The following is a 23182-nucleotide window of genomic DNA, read 5'->3' as shown; positions in this document are numbered from 1 at the left end:
AGGTAAATTAAATGTCTGGTAGTATAATGTAGTCCGTTGAGCTTAGTGTGTGCATAATAAATTTAAAATTGTTAAACTGAATTGTATATACGCGTCCAATTTTACTATATACACACTACTAGGGGCTGCCTTGACACTGCAAGAGTTTGTTTAACAATGGCAATTTGCTGTGTGACTCTAAGGAAGCAATTTAGCCTGTTGATCTGTGATCTTGTGAAAACTCTGCTATATAATTTTGATGTTTTCAATTTTCAGTCAATTATGTAAATATACCATATGTCCACTAGAGTAGTTAAGAACATGAATCACAGCTAATTTTTGTTAAAGAGTTTCATTAAGCAATTTAGCAACAAAGGTCTGCTCAGACTATTTTCCATATACAGTATTTCTTAAACTCCAAGAGTGGGCTAATTATTTTTAAAAAAGTATGAAATATGCTTCACTTTAGAATGAAAGTGCACATGCCAAATTAATATATACCGTGACTGTGAAGAAATTACTTTGACTTGAGAAATACTGAACTTTTCCTTTAACCCTGATAAATTGTGATATTCTTATCAAAAGGGCAATGCGAGACAGAAAAAAGTGTTGCATTAAGATTTAGAAGAAAACTTGCAGAAATTCAGCATTCTTGATTGAAGCGCTGGGACTATGGAGTTTTACAAAATGTCAGGCTACCCTGCCTCCCAGATAAAAACTAAATTGTTAGATCTGGTGCAGGTGTAAAACTGCTTAAAAAAAGTTATCAGTTTCATTTGTGACTAATGTAGTCACGGTATACATCCTCAAAAAATTAAAGAGATTCTTTTCTTTCTTCAATTAAAAACTAATTAACACTTTTTTTTTAAAAAAACATTCTAAAATTCCAGTTAATGTACTCACATTCTACCTTGAAGCACACCATGGTTCACTTGTATGTGGCATTTGTTAATCAGACTGCTCGCATCATAGTGTTGTAAGTTGGTTTGTTCTTCTACTGGATCTTTCAAAGCATCATGTACAGATCTGTCGCTTAAAATGAGTCAGTATAAACATATTTATAAATACAAATGTTAAGGAAAATATGATGCTAAAATAGTATAAGAGCATGCTCTTAAGTTATTGAAACTCTTAACTACACAAGGGTGTTCTTTTTCACAGATCAGTGCTTTGGAGAACGAATTAAAAAGTTTACAAATCTGTGGTAAAAAGCTGGAGAGTGAGATGGAGAGGAAGGCCCTTCTGCATGAAGAGGAAATTGCAGACCTTCAGGTGAGCCCCCTTTTGCATTCCTCAGTTTGTAATATTGTTTAGCTGTAGTAGAAACTAAGTGTGTGTGTGTGTGTGTAAGAAGGTGGGAGTAACACACTGTGCAATAAGCCAGTTCTCAGACATATTGGGTCATGGGATTTCTGTTGATTATGGCCAAAGCAAACACATGCAAAATAATAGGAGAAAAGAATTATCTCTGAGTAACATGATTATGTTGGCTGAAAGTTGTCACTTACTGGACAATATGGTTAATGCAAGGCAGTGTAATGATGTGCAAATGTATATATAATACACTGCTGACTTTCACCCAAAAGTGTTTTTCTTTGTGATGTGACCTTTTACAATTTTTTATTTCATTGTTCCATTGAAACAAAGCTGGCTCTGATATAACTTTTTCCTTTTAGTGTGCAAATGGGTCAGTCATTTTATACATTTTGCCTAACTTTGTGTATTTAAGACACATAATTGAGTGTACAAAGCCACCCATTTGTAAGAAGAGCAGAAGTAGTGTTTGGGTAGCCCTGATTGACAAAATAAATGTAATATTATAATGGATGATGTATAAAATTAATAGTGTATGAACTGTGCTCTGCGGTGGGCTGACACCCTGCCCGGGGTTTGTTTCCTGCCTTGTGCCCTATGTTGGCTGGGATTGGCTCCAGCAGACCCCCGTGACCCTGTAGTTAGGATATAGTGGGTTGGATAATGGATGGATGGATGGATGAACTGTGCTCATATGTTTGTGCAAAGATCCCAATCTACTCTAAAAAAAACAAAAAAAACAAACCTTCTTGGCATTGTCCCTTAACCTGTAATATGCTCAAATACAACAAAGGCTTTGTGCCACAGGTGATCCCAGTCCCTTCACAGCCTTGATCTTTCTCCCTGTTTTCTTTTCTACATTTTGGCAGATTTTCCTCCATCTCATTTGCAGATTTAGATTTGGCAATATCAGGTACCAGTTCTTCATTGTTGTGAAATGGTTGCATACAGTCCTTACCTAATTTGCTTTACAATATAGTTTATTTCTCCAAAGTCCCATACTCTGTCCTTTTCTACTTTTTAAGTAATATAATTTTTTGCATGCTAAAATAGAATCATTTTTTGACTTTAATAAAAACTACAGCTTATGCAAGGTGTGATTTGCACTCAGTGTATGAATTCATAAAGCTTTACTTTGGGGATATGGCTGGACAGATTAATTCAGGTCTTCATCAAGCTGCCTGCTTTGTCGGAGGTGCCTCTTTTTTTTAACTCTTATTATTTTTATGTTCGTGTGGATTGGCATTTTTAATTAATTCCACCTAGTACTTGAGAGTAAATCTGCTGAAGACAAGTCTGGTTACTATGGAGACGGTATCATCTGCGTCTGCTCTGCTGTTACTTTCTATCTTTCCAAAAAGGCACTGCAGAGTCTAGAGATCATGTAAGTACTTAGCGAAGGCTCGGCCAGACAATGAATTATTGACAAATTAACCTTCCATAAAGCACTTTTTTTGTGAGATTGTCTACCCCTGCAATTTGAAAAACTGAAGAAGGCTGTGGTCCCCTGAGCAGATGGGTGCAATGTAATACAATCCACTCTCCCTTTTTTTGCTGATAATAAAGAATACAGGATACATTTGGAATGAATCAAGTATACTTGTTCCATTAGAGTTCATTAATTTCCTAAAGCCTTTTTCAGTCCTTTAAAGCCTGCAAATAAATCACTTTGTTCATCTGTCCTTTTAGCAGAAAGAAGTCTATAACATTCACACAGGTACGGGTCCATTATGGTTAAAAAAAATAAAATAAATAAAGGTCCAATAATAAATTCTTTGACAACATTAGGCATTCATAATAACATCTGTCTAAATCTCCACCTCTTAAGCACATTTACATTCCTTGAATGACTTCACTAGAGATGTGGATGTTTGCTAAAGGCCAAGGGGCACAATATGTTATCAAGTATAAATCTTACGGCTGTTCAAAGCATTACACGTTGAATTTTATTAAAATACAGAAAATGCTCTATGTGTCAATTGTAATTTCAAACAACAAAAACATGAGGCGGCCAGGCACCAAAAATACCAGTAGTGGAAAAGATGGAAGTAATTGAGAAGTTTCTTTGTTTAATCATCTAATCAATAACATGACATAAAGTACAATCACACTTTCTCTGCCTTTAAGGTGATAAGATTTGCAGAAGGGGCTCATAAAGAATGTCGTAAAATAGTTCTTTTAAATTAACATTAAACTGTTTTAGTGTACACATGTTAGTATAAGTGACAGTGGAGAGTCTGTTTTGAGGTGAGAGAAAGATATGCCAGAGCTAAATAAAAGGCCAACATTACAGGAAAAGAAACGGCAGCTTTACAAGTGCTTGAAATCCAATACAGCAAGGGAGATGAAAAGTTTTTAGTAATGCTTGTTATCAACTTTTCCCATTTCTTGTCTTTCAGCATGGCTGTTTGTGATTGATGCCATTATGGCTGACTTCTCACCCTAAATTATACTAATAATTGGGTGTGAGTGCAAACGTAGCTGCCTCTTGCTATACAAAACTGACATAAGGGGAAGAATCGAAGTGGCTGCTTTTTCTATTTTCAAATATTTTAGACTTATAGAAAGTTAGTTCACTCAACTAAGCAGAGAATATCAGCTTAATGGCAGATTGTTGGAATCTAATGTTAGCCGTTGTCTGTCTGTGCACTTCATTTACTCTGCTGGTGTCTCAATAATATCTTTCATTCTACACCGATTATGGCCAATGTCTCAGGTTTTGATATGTGTTCTCTGTTCTTGTTGCTCAATAGTGTTGTATTATTTTATGATCTTTGAGCTAGAGATATGGCATTATGCAATTAAGTAAATTAGGTTTTTTTTTGTAATAAATAGTCAAGAGTATGTTAAAGGTTCTGGCTGACACAATACTGGGAAATATGCATCAGCCACCATACATGTGATGCAACCTATAACTTGTTAAGTCTGAGTAATGATATTCTAAAAGACTTGTAGCTGCATTGCAACCACTAAAAATGAAAGTTTGAACCTGCCATAATCAGCTCCATCAGGTAAGTGGTGTGTCTTTAAGATAATGTCTTATGACAGGCTGTGTGGTGGTGCGGTTTCTAACATTGCTGCCTCAGAGCTTGGACTTTTAGCCGGTCGTTTGTCTTCTCTCTCTGCTTGTGTGGTGTATTTTTCATAAATGTCACTATATAAATATCTATAGTTTAACTTGCCACCTTGTATCATCTTGAGGGGTGGTATCCTTGCACTTATTACTGTGAAGATGATCTTTAGCTCCCATCGACTAGGAAGAACAGTTTCACAAACAGATTGCTATACTCCGAGCAGTAAATAATTGTGATTGTTTTCTTGTGCTATTGCACTAGGGTTAGGCTGTGTTTTTTTTTTCTTCTTTTTTTGTTTACTCCATTTTCTTTCAATACATATGTCTATTTTAAGCACTCTTTGTTCAACCATTTTTATTGTTCTTTAGGGCAATATTTCTGAGCTGAAGGAGAGTAAGAGTGTTCTCCAACAAGAGATAAGAGGGCAACTGGAGGACAATGGGCAACTGCTGAATGAGAAGATGGCTTTGGACGTGGAGATTGCTGCCTACAGGTACATTAACTGGGCATAACTTTTTGTGTTTTCACAACAGTGACCAACGCTACAATACTTGCAGGGTGTGACGATTTTCTGCCTTGTGTGGGTAAAAAAATATATATTTTTAGATTATTACTGTTTTTCATGTAACACTGTCCAGCAAGAGGTGAAATTGATGCATCTGCCTCATACTTAAAGTTTAAAGAGTTACAAATGAAAGAAGGTGGTTGCCTTGGAAACAATCAGTGCCTAGCAACAGGTTTCAGTCCTCTGCCCTAGACAGTGTATGCTGCTTTTGGAAAATTCACATTTTGATTTTCTTAGTGTACATGTTATTTTTCATCTGCTTTCTGCAATAAGGCTTGTGGCAGCAATGACTGGACCAGATCTCCCTCAGCATAGTGACACATTTCATTTCTTTCTAAGGGATTCCCAGATTCTTTCTGGCCAAATTAGAGAAGGGGGATAGACAATCTCTCCATTGTGTTCTTAAATCGCTGCTTAGTTAGCTGAGCTTGATAAACACCCAATTGACACAATCCAGGAGAATCTTTGCTATGTGCAAACTACCCAGAATGCATGGTGCTAACATATCTTGACTATTTTTTTTTTCAAGCTCCGGTTTCACCACCACTGTTCAGTAAAAATTGTTTATTTATGAAAGTTTAAGTTGTTATTGCTATTCAGTTTCATCAGAACCATCATCTTATTTCTGTTTGCAGTTTCATCATTCCTGATAATTAGCCCCATCAGTGTTATGTCATCTGCAAACGTGATACAGTAAAAGTTGTTGCATTTGGTAGTATAGTCTTGGGTAAAAATTAATAGTCTGGGACTGAGGCAGTAGCTTTAATAAACTCTGGTGTTTAAAATCATGTTGAGATTATTTTTTTTGCTAGTTCTTTTCAGCTGTACCTTGGTTTTGGTGATAAAGATTAGCTAGTTAAACAGACCTATAGCTTTACCTTTTAAGATCACTTTGGACAGAACACTTGTGCTGAAAGCATATGTGCTAAGTCTGATTTACAAGGGCAATTTGCATGTCCATAATCATGACCTCTTTTGTGAACCTCTTAATTTTATAATCAAACTGCAGTGGGTCCAGAGAACCTGAATTTAGGCCATGTGTGAGCCATTATTGGGCTTTCCAAGACTTTTTTGAAGTGGGTATTTATTTTCTTAAAAGTCTTCAGCTAAATGTATTCACTCAGGTATAGCACACAACTCTGTGGGATTTTGTTTTGTTTTGTTTTTGCAAGATAGAATTGGTAGACAGCATCTATTTTTCCTAGGTTTTAGTACTCCTCATCAGCGCATCTTAGAATTCTATAAACTAAAGACAAATTAAATGAGAAAGTAGTGCATGACTTGCATTTTACATTGACCCAGATATTGATTTCAGTCTAGAACAAACATATTACTTTCTTGATGTTCAGTTAGTATGTCCAGGAAATGTTTACAGACTCCACTTAAAACAGCTGCTTTCACTTCTCTTCTTTCTGGTCTCATAGAAAGGATACCTTTTGAATATACCAGATTTTCGGCACCTCAAGGGGCTTTATTGCTTCTTTGATCTTTGCTGATGTTGGCAGGGTGGTCTTCTATACCTTTTGTTGCCAATTTACATTTTCCACGGAAAATTGTGCAGAGTTAAAATGTTTTACAATGTGTGAAGTATTGGAGGAGATTATAACTGTTCATTCAACTGTACATGTACTAATTTATTATTATTATTAACCACATTGATCTTGATAGCTAATGCAACATTTGCAACTATTAGAAACTCCTGACTGGAGTTTTTGTTTTCCACTCCTCCATTGTCAGCTGGCCATAGTTTAATGATAATCCATCCATCCATCCATTTTCTAACCCGCTGAATCCGAATACAGGGTCACGGGGGTCTGCTGGATCCAATCCCAGCCAACACAGGGTACAAGGCAGGAACCAATCCTGGGCAGGGTGCCAACCCACCGCAGGACACACACAAACACACCAAGCACACACTAGGGCCAATTTAGAATCGCCAATCCACCTAACCTGCATGTCTTTGGATTGTGGGAGGAAACTGAGCGCCCGGAGGAAACCCACGCAGACACGGGAGAACATGCAAACTCCACGCAGGGAGGACCCGGGAAGCGAACCCGGGTCTCCTAACTGCGAGGCAGCAGCGCTACCACTGCGCCACCGTGCCGCCCTTTTAATGATAATGCTTAATGGATATTGCTAGGTTCCATTTACGTTAGTCAGTTTGGAACTGCTTTGTTTAACTGTGCATTTAAACAGATCTGTATCTTTAAGGATATATTTGATATTTTTCATGGTATATATGCATTTGCCATAAAAGTGTGTTCTAAAGTTAAGTGCTTTCTATAAATGTTAAAAACTATCTTGCCCTTCCTGGCACTTTAAAATGGAGGGCATGGGCCATAGAGGAAAAACTTAAAAACTTACCAAATTCATCCATTTTTCAAGACAAGACAGCTGTCGAGTATTAATCCACACCGTCTGTTGTTCGGATACACGTTTGTGACAACAAAAGGGATCTGGAAATACTCATTTTCCATATTCAGCAATGCACACAGTACTCTCACCTCTCATTCATGTAGATGCATTTGTCAGACACAATTCCTGTTCTCTCAACTCTTATAAATTCTAAAATTTTCCTCACTTTAAGTTCCCAATTAAAGAAGATGTATTATGTCCAAATCTTATTGAAGAATTTCATCACGAAGGGTTATCAACAGAAAAAATGAGTACACGGGCAATCCTAGCGCCGAGAAACGATGAAGTCAAATGAATTAACACCAAATATGTTGATCGTTTACATGGCAGATTGGTTAAATGTGTATCAATAGACTATGCTGAAACAGTTGGTGGTGAATATGCGGAACATGAAAACATCAACTTACAATATCCCGAAGAATACTTGCAACAATTAACACCATCTGGTCTTCCACCGCATGAATTACTGTAGAAAGAAGGTTGTATCCAAGAAAGGTAATGTAGTAAATCTTCTGCAGATAACATTAGACAACAAAGGAGATCTTTGATATGCCATTTGTATTAAACGTTAACAGTTTCCCATTAGAATAGCTTTGCAAAAAGACGTTTTATATAATAGAGAGAAAGAAACAAAATTCAATCACAGGTAGTTATATGTTGTGTTGTCACAATGAAAGTCCCAACACAGAATCAAAATTCAATGCTATATTGATGAAAATTGAATTCAAAAAATTGTTTTTACTGAAGTTTTACAGTAAAAGTGTAAGTTTAAAAAGTATTTGCGTGTTAATTTCAAAGCCAAACAAAGTAGTATTACTCAACGAATAACTCTAATGCAACATGAAACATAATTTAATTTCAAATTATTATGTTTTACTATTTTTTGATATGATTAATTACTTGCAGTAATGTAAAATAGTTAGTTCTATTATGCATATGTAACAATTCCCATGAAAATAAAAATCTGTTTAAATTGTACATCTACATCCCCATACGCGAGCGGCTGAACCACAAACAGGCTAGCGTGTAGCGCAGGCCTGGGGGTTGGCAAGCGACACGAGCAGGGGGCAAAGCCCCCTAGTCTTTTTAAAATAGAGCGAATCTCATAATATATATTTTTTTTTGTTCAAAACTATTTTACAGTACATATGTAATCACAAGACATGGATCAATACTCGACAACTGTCTTGGCTTGAAAAATGGATGTATCTGGCATGTTTTTCCTACAGGCCCCATAAACTGCAATGTAAAGCACCAGTGCTGGGAAGATATGCTTTTAAATTTATAGAAAGTGATTAACTTTGGAACAGTTTTACAGGGCAAATGCCTATATAGCATGTTTGTGAAGAAATATCTATTTGAAAAATACTGATATTATCATTTAATAATTTGTAAAGTTTGCAATTACATTTTACTTATGAACTTGTTACAGTGGTCTGAACCTGCACACAGTGAAGTGCACTATACAAATATAAACTGATTTGCTTTGTATTTTCAGAAAGACTACTAATCAGCCCATTGAATGTGCTTTTTTAAATTCTATTTTTTAATATGCTTCTTTTTGTTTTTCAGTTTTTTCATAGTAGGAGCCTCTTTTCTTTTTGTTTGTTTACTTTATCAAAGAAAAAGATGTCACATTTTGTGCTATGATTGGATACAAAATTTGACTGGTATCTATAGAAAAAAATTGTCTGTCTTTGAAAAAACATTTTCTCTACAATTATACATAAAAAATAGTATAATGGAAAGAAGTCAAAATATGTTCATAACAGACTATTCAAGGTTATTTTTTTCAGCAGATGTGTTTACTGCCTCAGATGGTAACGAATTTGGTAAGATGCCAGAGGATACTGAACAGTTGACTATTTCCAGTTAGAGCAGAGACAGGTCAAGTGACTTGCTCGTGATCACACAGTGTCAGTAGCAGGATTTGAACCCACAACCTCAGAGTTTAAAGTCCAAAGCCTTAAACACTACTTCATACTGCCTGCCTAAAATAGAGGTCCATTTTACATTAGATTTGATATTGTTTATTTTTTCTGTGAAAAATACTGCAAAAGGTTCACACCTCATCACGAACGCTTTATTTATCCACTCCATAGGTGGTGCTGGGTTCAACAGCTGGTCAATAGTTGGGAATAGCAGTTTTGGATTGCCTACCATGACTCTTGGAATGTTAAATAAATATGACCGTCTTTCATACTTTTAATTTAGTTTTTCTCTCTTTCTACTCAGCCTTACGACAATCTCTTTTTAGCTTACAAACAGCTTGGGTTTTCCACAGAACTGTAATACATATTGATTTTTTGACGAGTTATTCTGGTGCTACTGTGTCAGCTGTGGCCTTCAACCAAGCATGAAAATTGTCTACCTCACTGTAAACAATTCTGGCTGTATTAAAATAAGAGCATACTTCCAGCTGACTGTAAATAATACTAGGTAAAGTGGAAGCAGCAATTGCTTCAAAACGCTGTCTCTTAACACTATACTCCATTTCGTTCTAGTTGCAGATATTGTTATGTCAAAGGAAATGGAGAAGTGATCAAAATGACGATGTCTTAGATCACATCAGTGTTAATTCTTTTGGACATTAATAAGTTTAACACATGTCCACATGTGTGTATCAATTGGGTAACATCAAAAGATTCATGAACTTACTTGCTTTGGGGTCACATTGATTTTCTATATGAAAATTGAAATCACCTGCTATTATGAACTTGTAAATCTGAAAATGCATTGGCAAAAGAGGTATTATATTTTGGTTAACATAAGAACAGGTGTTACTTCTTCAATAATAACAGCTAGATGACAAAGCTTGTATCATTGTATTCACAAGCTAATTGAATTGAATTCTCCAAGCTGTCACCTTTTTTCCCTTGGAGAACAGAATGAATAAAATAAAATTGTGAAGTGGCTGTTTGAATTAGCACAGCAGCTCCATCAATGCTAGGCCATGTTGCCCTCACAATAAAGAGATCTCTTTTCCAATCAGTAATAAAAATTATTTAAATAAAGCATCTTAATAGTTAAAGCTCTAATATTAAGTAAAGCCATTTTAACTGTCTTCCAATGACATGGCTGTACCGAATCTGAATCTGACTACCAGAGATAACCATTTAAGTTGTTTACATTTATACCTGAGTCTGTAATTAGTTATTAAATTATTAAGTTATTATGCACTGCATGAGTTGCTTTATATTGTAATATGTGTTGGTGGCTATGGTTAAGTACAGGGTGAGCCAAAATGAAGTACCACATTTCTCAAGGTCATTGCGTGAGGTAGAGGCAGCCGAGTGGGTTGGTGTGGGGTCCTTTCATAAGCCATCCATTGTAGTTTTCAGTCGACAACATGCCTTGGTCCGGTGCACACCGTGCTTTCCCTGTTGAAGCGTTCTTCAAAAACAACAAATCCATCATCACTATGCAACACACCTTCTGAATGCACTTCACCACTTCTCCTAATGGTGACGTTCCAAATTGGAAAACAATTCTTCAGTGGGTGGGAAAATTTAGACAGACAGATACAACATTGAACAGAAAATCTCCAGGCCGTCTTTGCACTATACGAATGCCTAAAAACATCCAAGCTGTAAGTCTCCTAGATGTTCAGCACGCAAACATGCTTCTGCCCTTAGACATTTCCAACACTTCTTTGAAGAGGATTTTGTATAAGGACCTTATTTTCCATCCATACAAAATGATGGTAGGCAGGAAGTCATTGAGAGATACTGGGAGAGCCGTAGAGTTGTGCAGGAACATACTGCAACTGTTCATCAAGATGCCATCATCATGTGCAGCGACAAGGCACATTTCCATTTTAATAGTTGCATAAATAAGCTAAATGTTTGCTATTGGGCTGAAACCAAACCTTGTAAACTTCATCAGAGAACCCTGCACAATCAGTCCTCCCAGAATTACACCTCTTTGAATATGCAAATCAATATATATAGCCCTTAAGCTCTGCCTTCTGTGACAAGACAATGACAAAAGCACGAGGGAAACTTTCAGTGAATACCAAGTGGAGGCAAGGAAAAATGTACTATTTGTTGGTTTAAACAGTGGTATAAACAACAAAATGAAGTTGGTCGAGTGACATAGAATGTTGGAGAAACTCGAAAGCTCAAGTTCACAAAGTCACACAGTGCCCAAAATAAAAAAGAAGTTGTCACATATCAAAGTCGAGTTATAGCCCACCGTCTGAGTGTCATATGAAAGCTTATTAGGGTACAGAGAAAAAAAAAGGCACACAGTGTGGTAAAAAGAACGAAATGTCAACTTTAATCCCTAAATTTCCACTTTAATCACGTAGTTTATTTTGTCATTAAAGTAGAACATCATGAACTTCATCTTAAAATCATTTAATTTACTAGTTTCTCAAATCCCATCGTAACTAAAGTAGCACGTTAAATCCTTTGTTTTGTATTTGATCTTCTATGTGCTCTATGTGTGTGAATCACTACGTGCTTCCAGGCTTTCTCTTCCTCCGACAGGACACAGAATCCATTACATTCGTAATATTACAGCTCTCTGAATAATTAAAATACTGAGATGTATACTTGATATCATTTTCATGATGATACGAGTTAAAGAATGTTATTAAACATAGGAACACGGTGGCGCAGTGATTGTTCATGTCTCACGCAAGATGCTTGCTGCGCCATGCGCGACCTTCGATGAAATACTTTATTGTAGCAGTACTGTCTCTTTCAAACGTACTAACCCCCAATTCCTGTCCTTACTTTTCTTTCCCCACGTAACCGATCACCACACAATCAGCTCTGTAATAGACGTTAAGCCATCTGTAAGCTTAGAAAGGAGATTCTTCAAAACTTTTAAGTAACATTGAAATATCATCCTAGGACATGTTAAATTATTCTATCCATCTGTCCTTTCAGTGTTGCGCCCCCACCAGCAAGAATACAGCGCGAGGTAGGAACAATCCGTGAACGGAGCGCCAGCAACTCTCTAGCACTGTGGCACCAAGTCCTCACATGTTTAATTATTAACAATATAGATTATTTAAATGAAGTTAAAGTTTTATCTGTATAATATAATAAACATATTTTGCTGCATTTCATTTTAAAAATGATAACGTCATCATATGTTAATACACGCTTTCTAAAGTGGCTCAGGTTGTGCAATATTATAACTGTAGTGCAAGTTTACAGTGAGGTAATTGTACTTATAAGTACAAAGCATTCTACAAGGAGCACTTGATGGACTGATGGAGTGCATTTATAGTTCTTGGGATGAAACTGTTTCTGAACTGCGAGGTCAGTACAGGAAAGGCTCTGAAGCATTTGCTGTATGAGAGCAGTTCAATAGGCAGCATGGCTGAGGCAGCGTGTTCTTGATGCTGTATACTTCTGTAATTCTTTTTCTGATCAGCTGCTGTGCAGCTGTGATTCCCCACTCAGATACAGTGATATAAATACTCTGAGTGGTGCAGTGAGAGTAATATGGAAAAAGGTGATCCTCTGGGGCAACACCTAATGGGAGCAGCTGAAAGAAGAAGAAGAAGGTGCTGTGAGAATAACAACGCTAAAACAGCTATTGTCTTTAGAATAGTTTGACCATTCTGTGGACCATTATATTGTTACAGGTTAATTACAATCAGATGCATTAAACTAATAAACAATATGCGGTTAATTTCAGTGTATTTATAAAGCCACGTCAGGGATGTGGATCTAAAAAAAGAAAGGGTAACTACACAGGGATAGTAGCACTGCTTTGACGCTGGGTGCCGCCAGTCTGCAAAACTGAGCAGAGAACTTGCGTACAACAGGGTATGAGCTACTGTGGAAATGTGTGTGGCTTTACGCCAAGTTTAGGTTTTGAACGTGGAAACATTCTTACACAACATTTTTGTGCGTAAGCACCGTTTATACATGAGGCCCCAGGTCATTCTGTGGAGGTGAACGTGACCTAGGCTTAGACCTGTGCTTCGGAGCAGGGTAAAGAAGATGCCATAAAGTCTTAATCTCTGTGCCGTCTGTTGGCTCAGCAACTTGCTTCATGGAAATGATGTTGCCAGTTAAGATCCAGAGGGAGTTGACTAGAAAGTATGAGAAGAATCTGTGAGACTTGCCGGACACCACCAGTTGGAAACCACATCTTTATAAAAGTCACACGTTTATTTAACATAAATAAATACAGTCCCGAAACACCACACAATGCATACGGCAATAATCACCCAATAATCCTTCTTTCTCTCAGTCCTTGGCCGCCGATCTCCTCCTGGGAGATTTGTCCTGCTCCCTCTCCCGACTCTAGCTCTCAGATTGCTGGGAGGGGGTGCCTTTTATTCCTGCCCGGGTGTGCTCCAGGTGCCTGATGACAATCTTCCGGCAGCACTTCCTGGTGTAGCGGAAGTGCTGCCCTTTGCCCCGGAAGCACTCCGGGCGTCCCTGGCAGGTTCCTCCACCATCTTGCCAAGTGTGGCGGAAGTAATGTTCTCCTAGGTTCTAGGAGGCTTAAGGTGGCCACAGGTCCCAACGAGATGGAGAGTCTCCCCTCCTCTCCCGTGGTCCTCTCCTGCTCCAGGGCGGTTGTGTCTTCCTGATCCAGAAGCTTTTACTGCCACCTTCCGGACCTGCTAGGCGTTCCGGCCGGGTAAGAACCCCAGCCGTCTGTGACACATCCTACATCTTGAAGCAGTGCCTTCTTCTCGAAGGTGTAGAACTCTTTAGTCATTCACTGGAGCTCATAGCTTTCGCTTTCTCTTTTGATGTTTTAGTTAGCTGCAGGAAACTTATAATAAAATACTTCTGTTTCTTTTACCATTATGCATTTAGCAATAGGTTCTTGTCTAGTTGTGTTTCTTAAGGTGCGGAACATACTCTTTGTATTTGTATTTTTTCACTTTCTGTTTGAATGCAAATTATTGGGGAAATGACACACAGACATATAATGTTTCTTTGTAGGTCTTTCCTTGTCTATTTACTCTCTGATACAGTGATGGTGCTGTAACTTCATGGAACTCATGTCCTGGGCTGAATCCCAAATTCTGTCATTGTCACTTTGGAGACTGCATGTTCTCCATTTATCTGCATGGGTCTTTTTTCCCATACTGCCAAATATATGTAAATTAGTTTAATTTGTTTAATTTTCAGGGTGCCTGAAAAAGAAGCCTGAGTTGCCTTGAAAGCTTGCATATTGTAATCTTTTTAGTTAGCCAGTAAAAGGTGTCATTTTGCTTGACTTCTCACTATTATCATGTTTATAATGGCTTATTCCACATACTTTCTGTTGAGTTCTCCTCAAGATTTGTTGTTACAGCTTCTAATCTGTTTTTCCTGAGGCCAGCATATTGAAGGTAACTGAATAACTTTTGAATTTCCGGTGTTATAAGGATTAAGAGGCTTTAAATGAAGTATATGGCTTCTCATCCAAGAAATAGAAAAAGCATCAAAGCCGGGATCAGGATCGAGTACAACTTGGGCTTTTTTTGTTTTTCTGTGTCCTTTATTTGCAGCAAAGCAACTATTGTACCTGCTTCTGCTAAGAAGTGGAAATGTAAAAACGACAGTCCCCTAGGTGGCTAGATATGTGAGTGGTGTGCACTGGGAGTTCAAGGCTAAACTATCATTCTTTATGTTACACATTCCTCCTGTCTGGTCCAATAGGCTATCGTGGTTAAACGGTAATGACAATGTTAAGAAAAGCATTGTTGCTGACTTTTGGTTTGCGCTCTCAAGTGACTAAAAAGAAAATAATCATATAAGGCAGAATAGTGAGATTTGTTTTAAGGCAGACCATAAAAAAAATCCTTGAATGTGTTGAGTAAGGTTTAATGGTAATGACTAGCTGTCATCAACTGGCCCTGGCCTTTTGTTAATCGCACTGCAGCTGATTTCAGCACCCTGTCCAGCTTAGCTTAACAAGGTCTTGGTTTTGAACAAATCAACCTCATTCATGCTTTTTTTTCTTTTCCTTCTTTTTCTTTCTACAGGGGTTTGGTCAGTCAAGAGGAGGAACGTCTTTGTTATATGTAATGATTTTAAAAGATTTTGTAACAGAAACATAAGTGCTTTGAAGTTGTGTAAGAAGCTAGTGTTTGATTTCTTTTGTGCTTAAAGTGTAAGGCAGTCAACTATGTGCCTGTATTATGTGAACAGTGTTATAATTTTCTGCATCAGATCTCTACATAGCTTTCTGGTTAATTGTTTTGCACCCATCATTTTGTTAAACTCCTCTGAAATCAACCTTTAATTTCACACATCTACAAGTAACCCTGCCATCATTACTTCACTTCCCTGTTACTTCACAGTGAACTGACATGCTTCTTCTGTTAAGCTGTGCTGTTCTGTTCCTGTTCCTATAAGGGAATCTCAGCTTTGTAATGTCTTTTGGACATGATAAGGCTTAACATACCATGGGGAACAGTGATCCAGCTATTCAATATAGGACATGATATTTTCTGCTGAAATTTACTCTTGCTTGGAGGGCACCAGATTTAGTAGGTGGTCACAAATCCAATCACTGAATGTATGACGAGTGAGGGAAAAGTCCCATCTTTAAAATGTCATGATCGCTGTAAACGATTGCTACAGTGATGAACTCCATATTTATGGAGGAACTATGATATCTCTAGGTAGCCCTGCTGGATTGATGAAGTGGCTCAGTGTTACTGACATTCTGAATCCTTCTTAATTGTATTCATTATCAAGGGGGGCTCTTTGTCTACCCTAGCAGCACTGGAAACAAGGTAGGAACCAATCCTGGACATGGCTGGATCCCCACACCCAATGTTTCACCCTCCATCATCGTTTCATAATATTGTTATGTATTATTGTGCATTTGTATTTCATGTCACTGTCCAGGCCTCTTATTAACTGACCTCTTATTTCATTCTCCTGCTTGTGGCCTAGTAGTTCCCTCTCCTCCTGGCCTATTACTTTATAAACTTTTTTAGTCTGTTATTTTAGTCTCCTGTATTCTCATTCAATATTTTTGTGCTCATTATTTCCTTCCCTGTCCAAAGCCAGAACTTCTGCTTTCCCATGCATAGTATTTTATTTAACTTTTACTGTATATTGCTGATTTAAATTGAATTCATCATGTCAAAGTTAGACTGCACTTATCTATTTTCCGTAGGTGATCTTCTTGCTCACTTTGTGTTTTCTTATTTGTAATGTGGTACATACTGTTCTTTATTATACTTTGTTCACTGTTATTTTTAGTTTCATTTTTGCTATGTTAGATTGATGCATTCCTCCACACTATGCATCTCTAAGTTGTGACACTGTTTCCTGTGATACATTACAATGTTTTCTCACATGCATGTCCATTGGAGCTGATGTACTTAAACTGCTAAAGAGCTCTGAGCAAATGGAGAGCTTTGAAAACTTAAGACGTCCATTTGAAATATATTAACATTGCTGTAGACTATAACTGTCTCCAGTTAAAACCAGAATAAATATTTCTTGCATAGTACACTTCTTTTTTTGTATTTATCAGTCATTTCTTTATTGGAGGAGAACTTTATCTCATTGCATAACATTTTTTATTTACCTGACACTTACAGTATATGGTAACTCATTAACTGAAACTGCACTCTGGGATTCAAATACACTCACTGGACAAATCTTTAGGAACACCTTTACACCTGCATATGCAATTATATAATCAGCCAATCATATAGTAGCAGCGCAAAGGATGAAATCATTCAGATGCTGGTCAGGAGCTTCAGTTAATGTTCACACCAAACACCAGAATGGGGAAAATATATGACCTTAGTGATTTTGACCGCGGTATGATAGATGGTGCCAGAGAGGCTGGTTTGAGGTGTTCTGTAACTGCTGATCTCATGGGATTCTGACACACAATAGTTTACTCACAATGGTGTGAAAAACAAAAACATCCAGTAAGTGTCAGATCTGCATTTGGAAAAGCCTTGTTGATGACAGAGGTCAGAGGAGAATGGCCAGATTGGTTCACGCTTACAGAAAGACTACAGAAACTCAGATAACCACTCTGTTTAACTGTGGTGAACAGAAAACTATCTCAGAATACACAACATGGCAGACCTTGAGGTGAATGGGCTGCAACAGCAGAAGACCACATTGGGATCCACTCCTGTCTGCCAAGAACAGAAATCTGAGGCTGTAGTCGGCACAGGCTTATCAAAACTGGACAGTTGAAGACTTAAAAAAACTAGTCGGGGTGTAAAATATTTTGATTTCTTCTGTGGGTCACAGATGGTAGTTTCAGAATTGTGTGCCAACAGCATGAATCCATAGGACCCAACTTGCACTGTATCAACAGCCCAGGCTGGTGGTGTTGGTATAATGGTGCAGGGAATGTTTCCTTGGCGCAGTTTGGGCCCAGTTATACCGATCAATCATTGCTTGAATACCACAGCCTCTATGGCCAGAATTTACTCATTTTCTAATGGCTACTCCCAGCACAGGGCGGCACGGTGGCGCAGTGGTAATGCTGCTGCCTTGCAGTTAGGAGACCTGGGTTCACTTCCCAGGTCCTCCTTGCTTGGAGTTTGCATGTTCTCCCCTTGTGTGCGGTGTGGGTTTCCTCCGGGTGCTCCGGTTTCCTCCCACAGTCCAAAGACATTCAGGTTAGGTGACACCTTGGTGATTCTAAATTGTCCCTAGTGTGTGCTAGGTGTGTGTGTGTATAGTGGGTTGGATAATGGATGGATGGATGGATAGTTCCAGCACAATATTGAACCATGTCACAAAGAAAAATTTGTCTCATGATTATGACAGTTCATGTCCTGATCTTCCCAGTAATTAGATATTAGATGGGATGTGGTACAATGGAATGTTCACAGCTTGAAAGTGCAGGCTGACAAATTTACAAAAATCGCATTATGCGATGTTTCTAACATCTTGTGGTATCCAAGTCATCAAGAAATGAGCCTTTTGTGAGAGCAAAAGGATGTCATATTTAGTATTAATACAGAGTTCCTAATAATTTGTTCAGTGTGACTTGCTCATAATCATACTGTGAGTCAGATTTGGGGATGAATGTGTGCCGTTGATCTTTAGAACACAATAGAGTCTAAAACTTCTCACTGTAATGTTGGTCAGGTTTCATCTGATACGATCAGATGGAGTGAAAAAAGCAAGTGGACTGGACATCTGTGAGAATGACCAATGGGGTAAAAGTGGTCACATTTCAATTTAAACTAAAATGGTGTTATTCATGTATAGAAGGGGAGGAAACCAACATGGATGAAATACATCACAACAAAACTGAAAACTTCCCTGTAAAGTAATCTACATGCAACACATACAGTAAAGTTGTACTGTACATTGGAGCACAGTGTGCAGAAGCAGGAAAGCAGTGAGTAAGGTTACAGAGAAGCTACAGTCATACTTCCTTGGGGCAGTGAGTAGAGCGGACTGGTCAACAGAGCAATGGTCTGTCAAGTTGCCGGTGGGCTGTACACTGGTTGAGTTCAAAATTGACACGAGCCAATGTAAATTGTCATGCGGGAGGAGACCTCTCACTCACTCATTCCAGAAGTCTACCTGAGCCTTCAGACATACCACTGAACAGCCCAGGCGGTGAGCTTCAATGCATGGGACGGTTCCAGACTACTGCAACCTATAAAGGTAAAACCCACCTATTCGCTGCATATGGTATCTGGGAACGCACAGTAAACTACTTGCTTAGCAGGCTGCTGTCTGTGACAATGAATCTAGCGAGGAGAGCTTCAGACACTACACGTCCAGCCCTCATTATCCGCAAGGCAACGGACATGCGGAAAGAGCTGTACAGTACAGACCATAAAGAAAATCCTCAAATAGAAAGATCCTGTAACTCTATGCTTTACCATGGACTTCAGCCCAGGCGAACTATTATTGGGCAGAAAAATCAGGACTACCCTGCCCACCCTAGAGAAAAACCTCAACCCAAAATGGCCTGATATGATAGCTGTGAGAGACCAGGACAGGAAGGAAAACTACTAAAACTACCATTACCGTCATTACGGAGTGAGACCCTTACTTGCCCTGTGACCAGGAGATGTCGTGCTCTCCAACTTGGACCGTGAAAAGTCCTGGTCTATGCCCGCAGTCATCTCAGGAAAGAGTATTACTCCAAGATCCTTCGTCATCAGGATTCAGAAAGGAGCTGAGCTACGGTGGAAACAAACATTGGTACCCCAGCCTAACCCAGCAGGACCTGATGAGAGAACAGGGACTGACACTATGACAAAACAACTGTATCAAAGACTATTTCTGTCAGTCAGAGCGAGACCTCGCCCACAACCCCTCTTTCTGGACGAACCGTGACCAGGGACCTCATGTATAACGCCATGCGTAGAACTCACACTATAACATGATGTAAGCGCAAAAGTGGGAATGTGCGTACGCACAGAAAAATCCAGAAGAATAAATCTGTGTATACACAAACTTCCACGTACTTCAGCTATATAAATCCCGGTCAGCATGAAAAGTAACGCTCGTGTATGCGCCTGCTGTCCCGCCCCAACTCCTCCCAGAATTACGCCTCTTTGAAAATGTAAATCAATATAAATAGCCCTTAATCTGAGCGTTCTGTGAAAAGGCAATGGCAAAACCACAAGAAAAAATAGAACAATTTCAGCGAATACCAAGTGGAGGCAAGGAAAAATGTACTATTTGTTGATGTAGAACAGTGGTATAAACAACAAAAGGAAGTTGATCGAGTGACATAGCACGTCGGAGAAACTCGAACGCTATAGTTCACAAAGTCGCACAGTGCCCAAAATAAAAAAGAAGTTGTCAGATATCAAATTCGCTGTGAAAAGCCGAGTTGTAGCCCACCGTCTGAGTTTCATATGAAAGCTTATTAGGGTACAGAGAAAAAAAATAGGCACACGGTGTCAAATGTCAAATTTAATTTCGAAATTTCCACTTTAATCACGTAGTTTATTTTATCATTAAAGTAGAACATCATAAACTTCATCTTAAAATCGTTTAATCTACTAGATTCTCAAATCCCATCATAATTAAAGTAGCATGTTAAATGCTTTGTTTTGTATTTGATCTTCTATGTGCTCTATTTGTGTGAATCACTACGTGCTTTCGGGCTTTCTCTTCCTCCGACAGGACACAGAATCCATTACATTCGTAATATTACAGCTCTCTGAATAATTAAAATACTGAGATGTATACTTGATATAATTTTTATGATGATAGGAGTTAAAGCATAATATTAAACATGGGTACATGGTGGCGCAGTGATTGTTTGATTATTAACAATATAGATTATTTAAATGATGTTAAAGTTTTATCTGCATAATATAATAAACATATTTTGCTGCATTTCATCTTGTAAATATGTGCTTTATAAAGTGGCTCAGGTTGTGCAATATTATAACTGTAGTGCAAGTTTACAATGAGGTGATTGTATTAATAAGTACGAACAGTTCTACAAGGAGCAGTTGATTGAGTGCGTTTATTGTTCTTAGGATGAAACTCTTTCTGAACCACGAGGTCCGTACAGGAAAGGCTTTAAAGCTTTTGCCGTGTGAGAAGCAATTCAAATAGGAAGCATGGAAGAGGCAGAGTGTGCTTGATGCTGTATACAGATAATTCTCTTTCCGATCAGGTGCTCCGAGTGATGCAGTGAGAGTAATATGGAAAAAGATGATCTGCTGTGGCAACCCCTAATGGTAGCAGCTGAAAGAAGAAGAAGGTGCAGTGAGATTAACAACGCTACAGCAGCTATGGTATTTAGAACAGTTTGACCATTCTGTGGACCATTATATTGTTACTGGTTAATTACAATCAGATGCATTAAACTAATAAACAATATGCGGTTAATTTCAGTGTATTTATAAAGCCGTGTCAGGGATGTGGATCTGAAAAAGAAAGGATAACCACACAGGAACAGTACTTTGACTCTGGGTGCCGCCAGTCTGCAAAACTGGGCGGAGAACTTGCATACGCCAGGGTATGAGGTACCGTGGAAATGTGTGTGGCTTTACGCCAAGTTTAGGTTTCATACATCGCGATTTGAACGCGGAAACGTTCTTGCGCAACATTTTTATGCGTATGCACTGTTTATACATGAGGCCCCAGATCAGCACGTGTGTACAAACCGGTTAAGAGACTCGACCTGTAGACTGACCTGTATGCTACCTTGATCGAGTGAATAAGTGACCAGTGTTGAATGTCACATTTTAAGTTAAGCCATAGTTATGTGCTGCTGTTTATTTGCTGTTACTGTGTTAAAGTAAAAAAATAAATAAATAAATGAAAAGAAGGGGAGATGTCATACAGTAGTTAAATGTCATTGTGCATTTACTGTGGGTGTTATGGTAGCTATGGGGGAGTAACACAAAAGATGGGCTCTGGGGGCTGTCTGTGTGTGGATACATTGCATATGCATGTTGTTGTTACGAGTGCTTGTGGTTATTAAATAAAACACTGTTAAAGTTCAGTGAAGCCTCCTTGGTCATGTCAGAGTGGATTTAAACATCAAACAAATCCCAACTGAGTGTCCACTGTCTTTTGAGTGCCTGGCTCTTAAACTAATAACAGAATCAGGTCCTGTCTTACTCATTGTTCTTTATCGTCCTCCAAAATACAATGCATCCTTCTTATTTGATCTGATTGAACTTTTAATCCACCTAAGCTCTTACTCCCAGAGAATTATCTTTCTTGGTGATTTCAACATCCATAATGACACTACTACATCAAAACTGAGAAATGAATTCCTATCCTTGCTGGACTGTTTTAACTTGACACAACATGTTGAATTTCCCACCCACTCTGGTGGTCATATACTGGATCTGATCTGCACTTCTGGACTATCTGTTGCCAACATTTACAGCACTGATTTGGGACTCTGACCATAAAGCAGTATTTTTCACTGTCTCACTGCCTTTTCCTCCTCTTACCTGTAAACGACAGGTAAGAAACCTTAGAAGTATCTGGCCCTCTATCCTTTCTGGATCAATTTCTGATCTTTTACCGTCTGCACCTCTTTCGTCAACACTAGATAGTCTTGTTGACCACTATAACGCAGCCCTTCATTCAGCATTAGATAAAACAGCTCCTTTAAAACATAAGGAGGTTTCCTTTAAATGTTCAGCTCCTTGGTATAATTCAGAATTGCGATCTATGAAAGCAGCTGGCCGACGCCTTGAGAGAATGTCACGTAAGACTGGCCTCACCGTGCACATCCAGGCTTTCTCTGACCACCAAAGAGCTTACAGAGAAGCACTAACTGCTGCTAAGAACACCCACTATGGCAGAATAATAGAAAGTGGCCATGATAACCCAAGGGTTTTGTTCTCTGTAGTTAATAAACTACTCGAACCCGCATCTGTCCCAACTACCTCTTCTACTGAAGTCTGTGAGGAATTCCTCCACTTTTTCTGTAACAAAATTAAAGAGCTAAATAATTCAACTAACATAAATACATCTGTTTATATCTCTCCCCGTTTTCCCACTCCATCCAGCTCCTTCTCTAAGTTCACGCCAGTCACATTTGCATTTGTTAATAACCTGCTTTGTAAGATGAGGCCGACTACTTATGTACTGGACCCCATCCCCAGCACACTACTTAAATCCTGCCTTCATGCCATAATCCCGACTATTACAACAATAATAAACTCATCCCTTGACACTGGCTCTGTGCTGCTCACTTTTAAAATCGCTTCTGTAACCCCAATGTTAAAAAAGTCTGGCCTTGATGCTGACAATCTTAAAAATTTCCGACCTATTTCCCATTTACCTTTCCTGTCAAAAGTTCTTGAGCGTGTTGCAGCCTCCCAGCTCACCATTTACTTGACCACTAATAACTTGATGGAACCCTTTCAATCTGGTTTCAGGGCAGCACAGCTGTGAAACTGCTCTGCTACAGGTAACCAATGATTTGC

At 38.5% G+C, this 23182-nt stretch overlaps 1 protein-coding gene across 1 annotated transcript in view; it reads left to right on the top strand.

Moving 5' to 3' along the window:
* vimr2 (vimentin-related 2) overlaps positions 1 to 16761 on the top strand; it is a 90019-nt gene extending 73258 nt beyond the window's left edge. Inside the window, exons 8-10 of the mRNA XM_039766061.1 lie at positions 1141 to 1251; positions 4736 to 4860; positions 15299 to 16761. Coding sequence (XP_039621995.1) covers positions 1141 to 1251; positions 4736 to 4860; positions 15299 to 15341 — 279 coding nt within the window. The 3' untranslated portion in view covers positions 15342 to 16761. The remainder of the gene's footprint in view (positions 1 to 1140; positions 1252 to 4735; positions 4861 to 15298) is intronic.
* Positions 16762 to 23182: the final 6421 nt, after the last annotated feature.

This window comes from Polypterus senegalus, chromosome 10, assembly GCF_016835505.1.
Source record: "Polypterus senegalus isolate Bchr_013 chromosome 10, ASM1683550v1, whole genome shotgun sequence".
Taxonomy (NCBI): domain Eukaryota; kingdom Metazoa; phylum Chordata; class Cladistia; order Polypteriformes; family Polypteridae; genus Polypterus; species Polypterus senegalus.
Note: the sequence above shows the minus strand (reverse complement) of the source record. Positions and strands in the feature narration are given on the sequence as shown.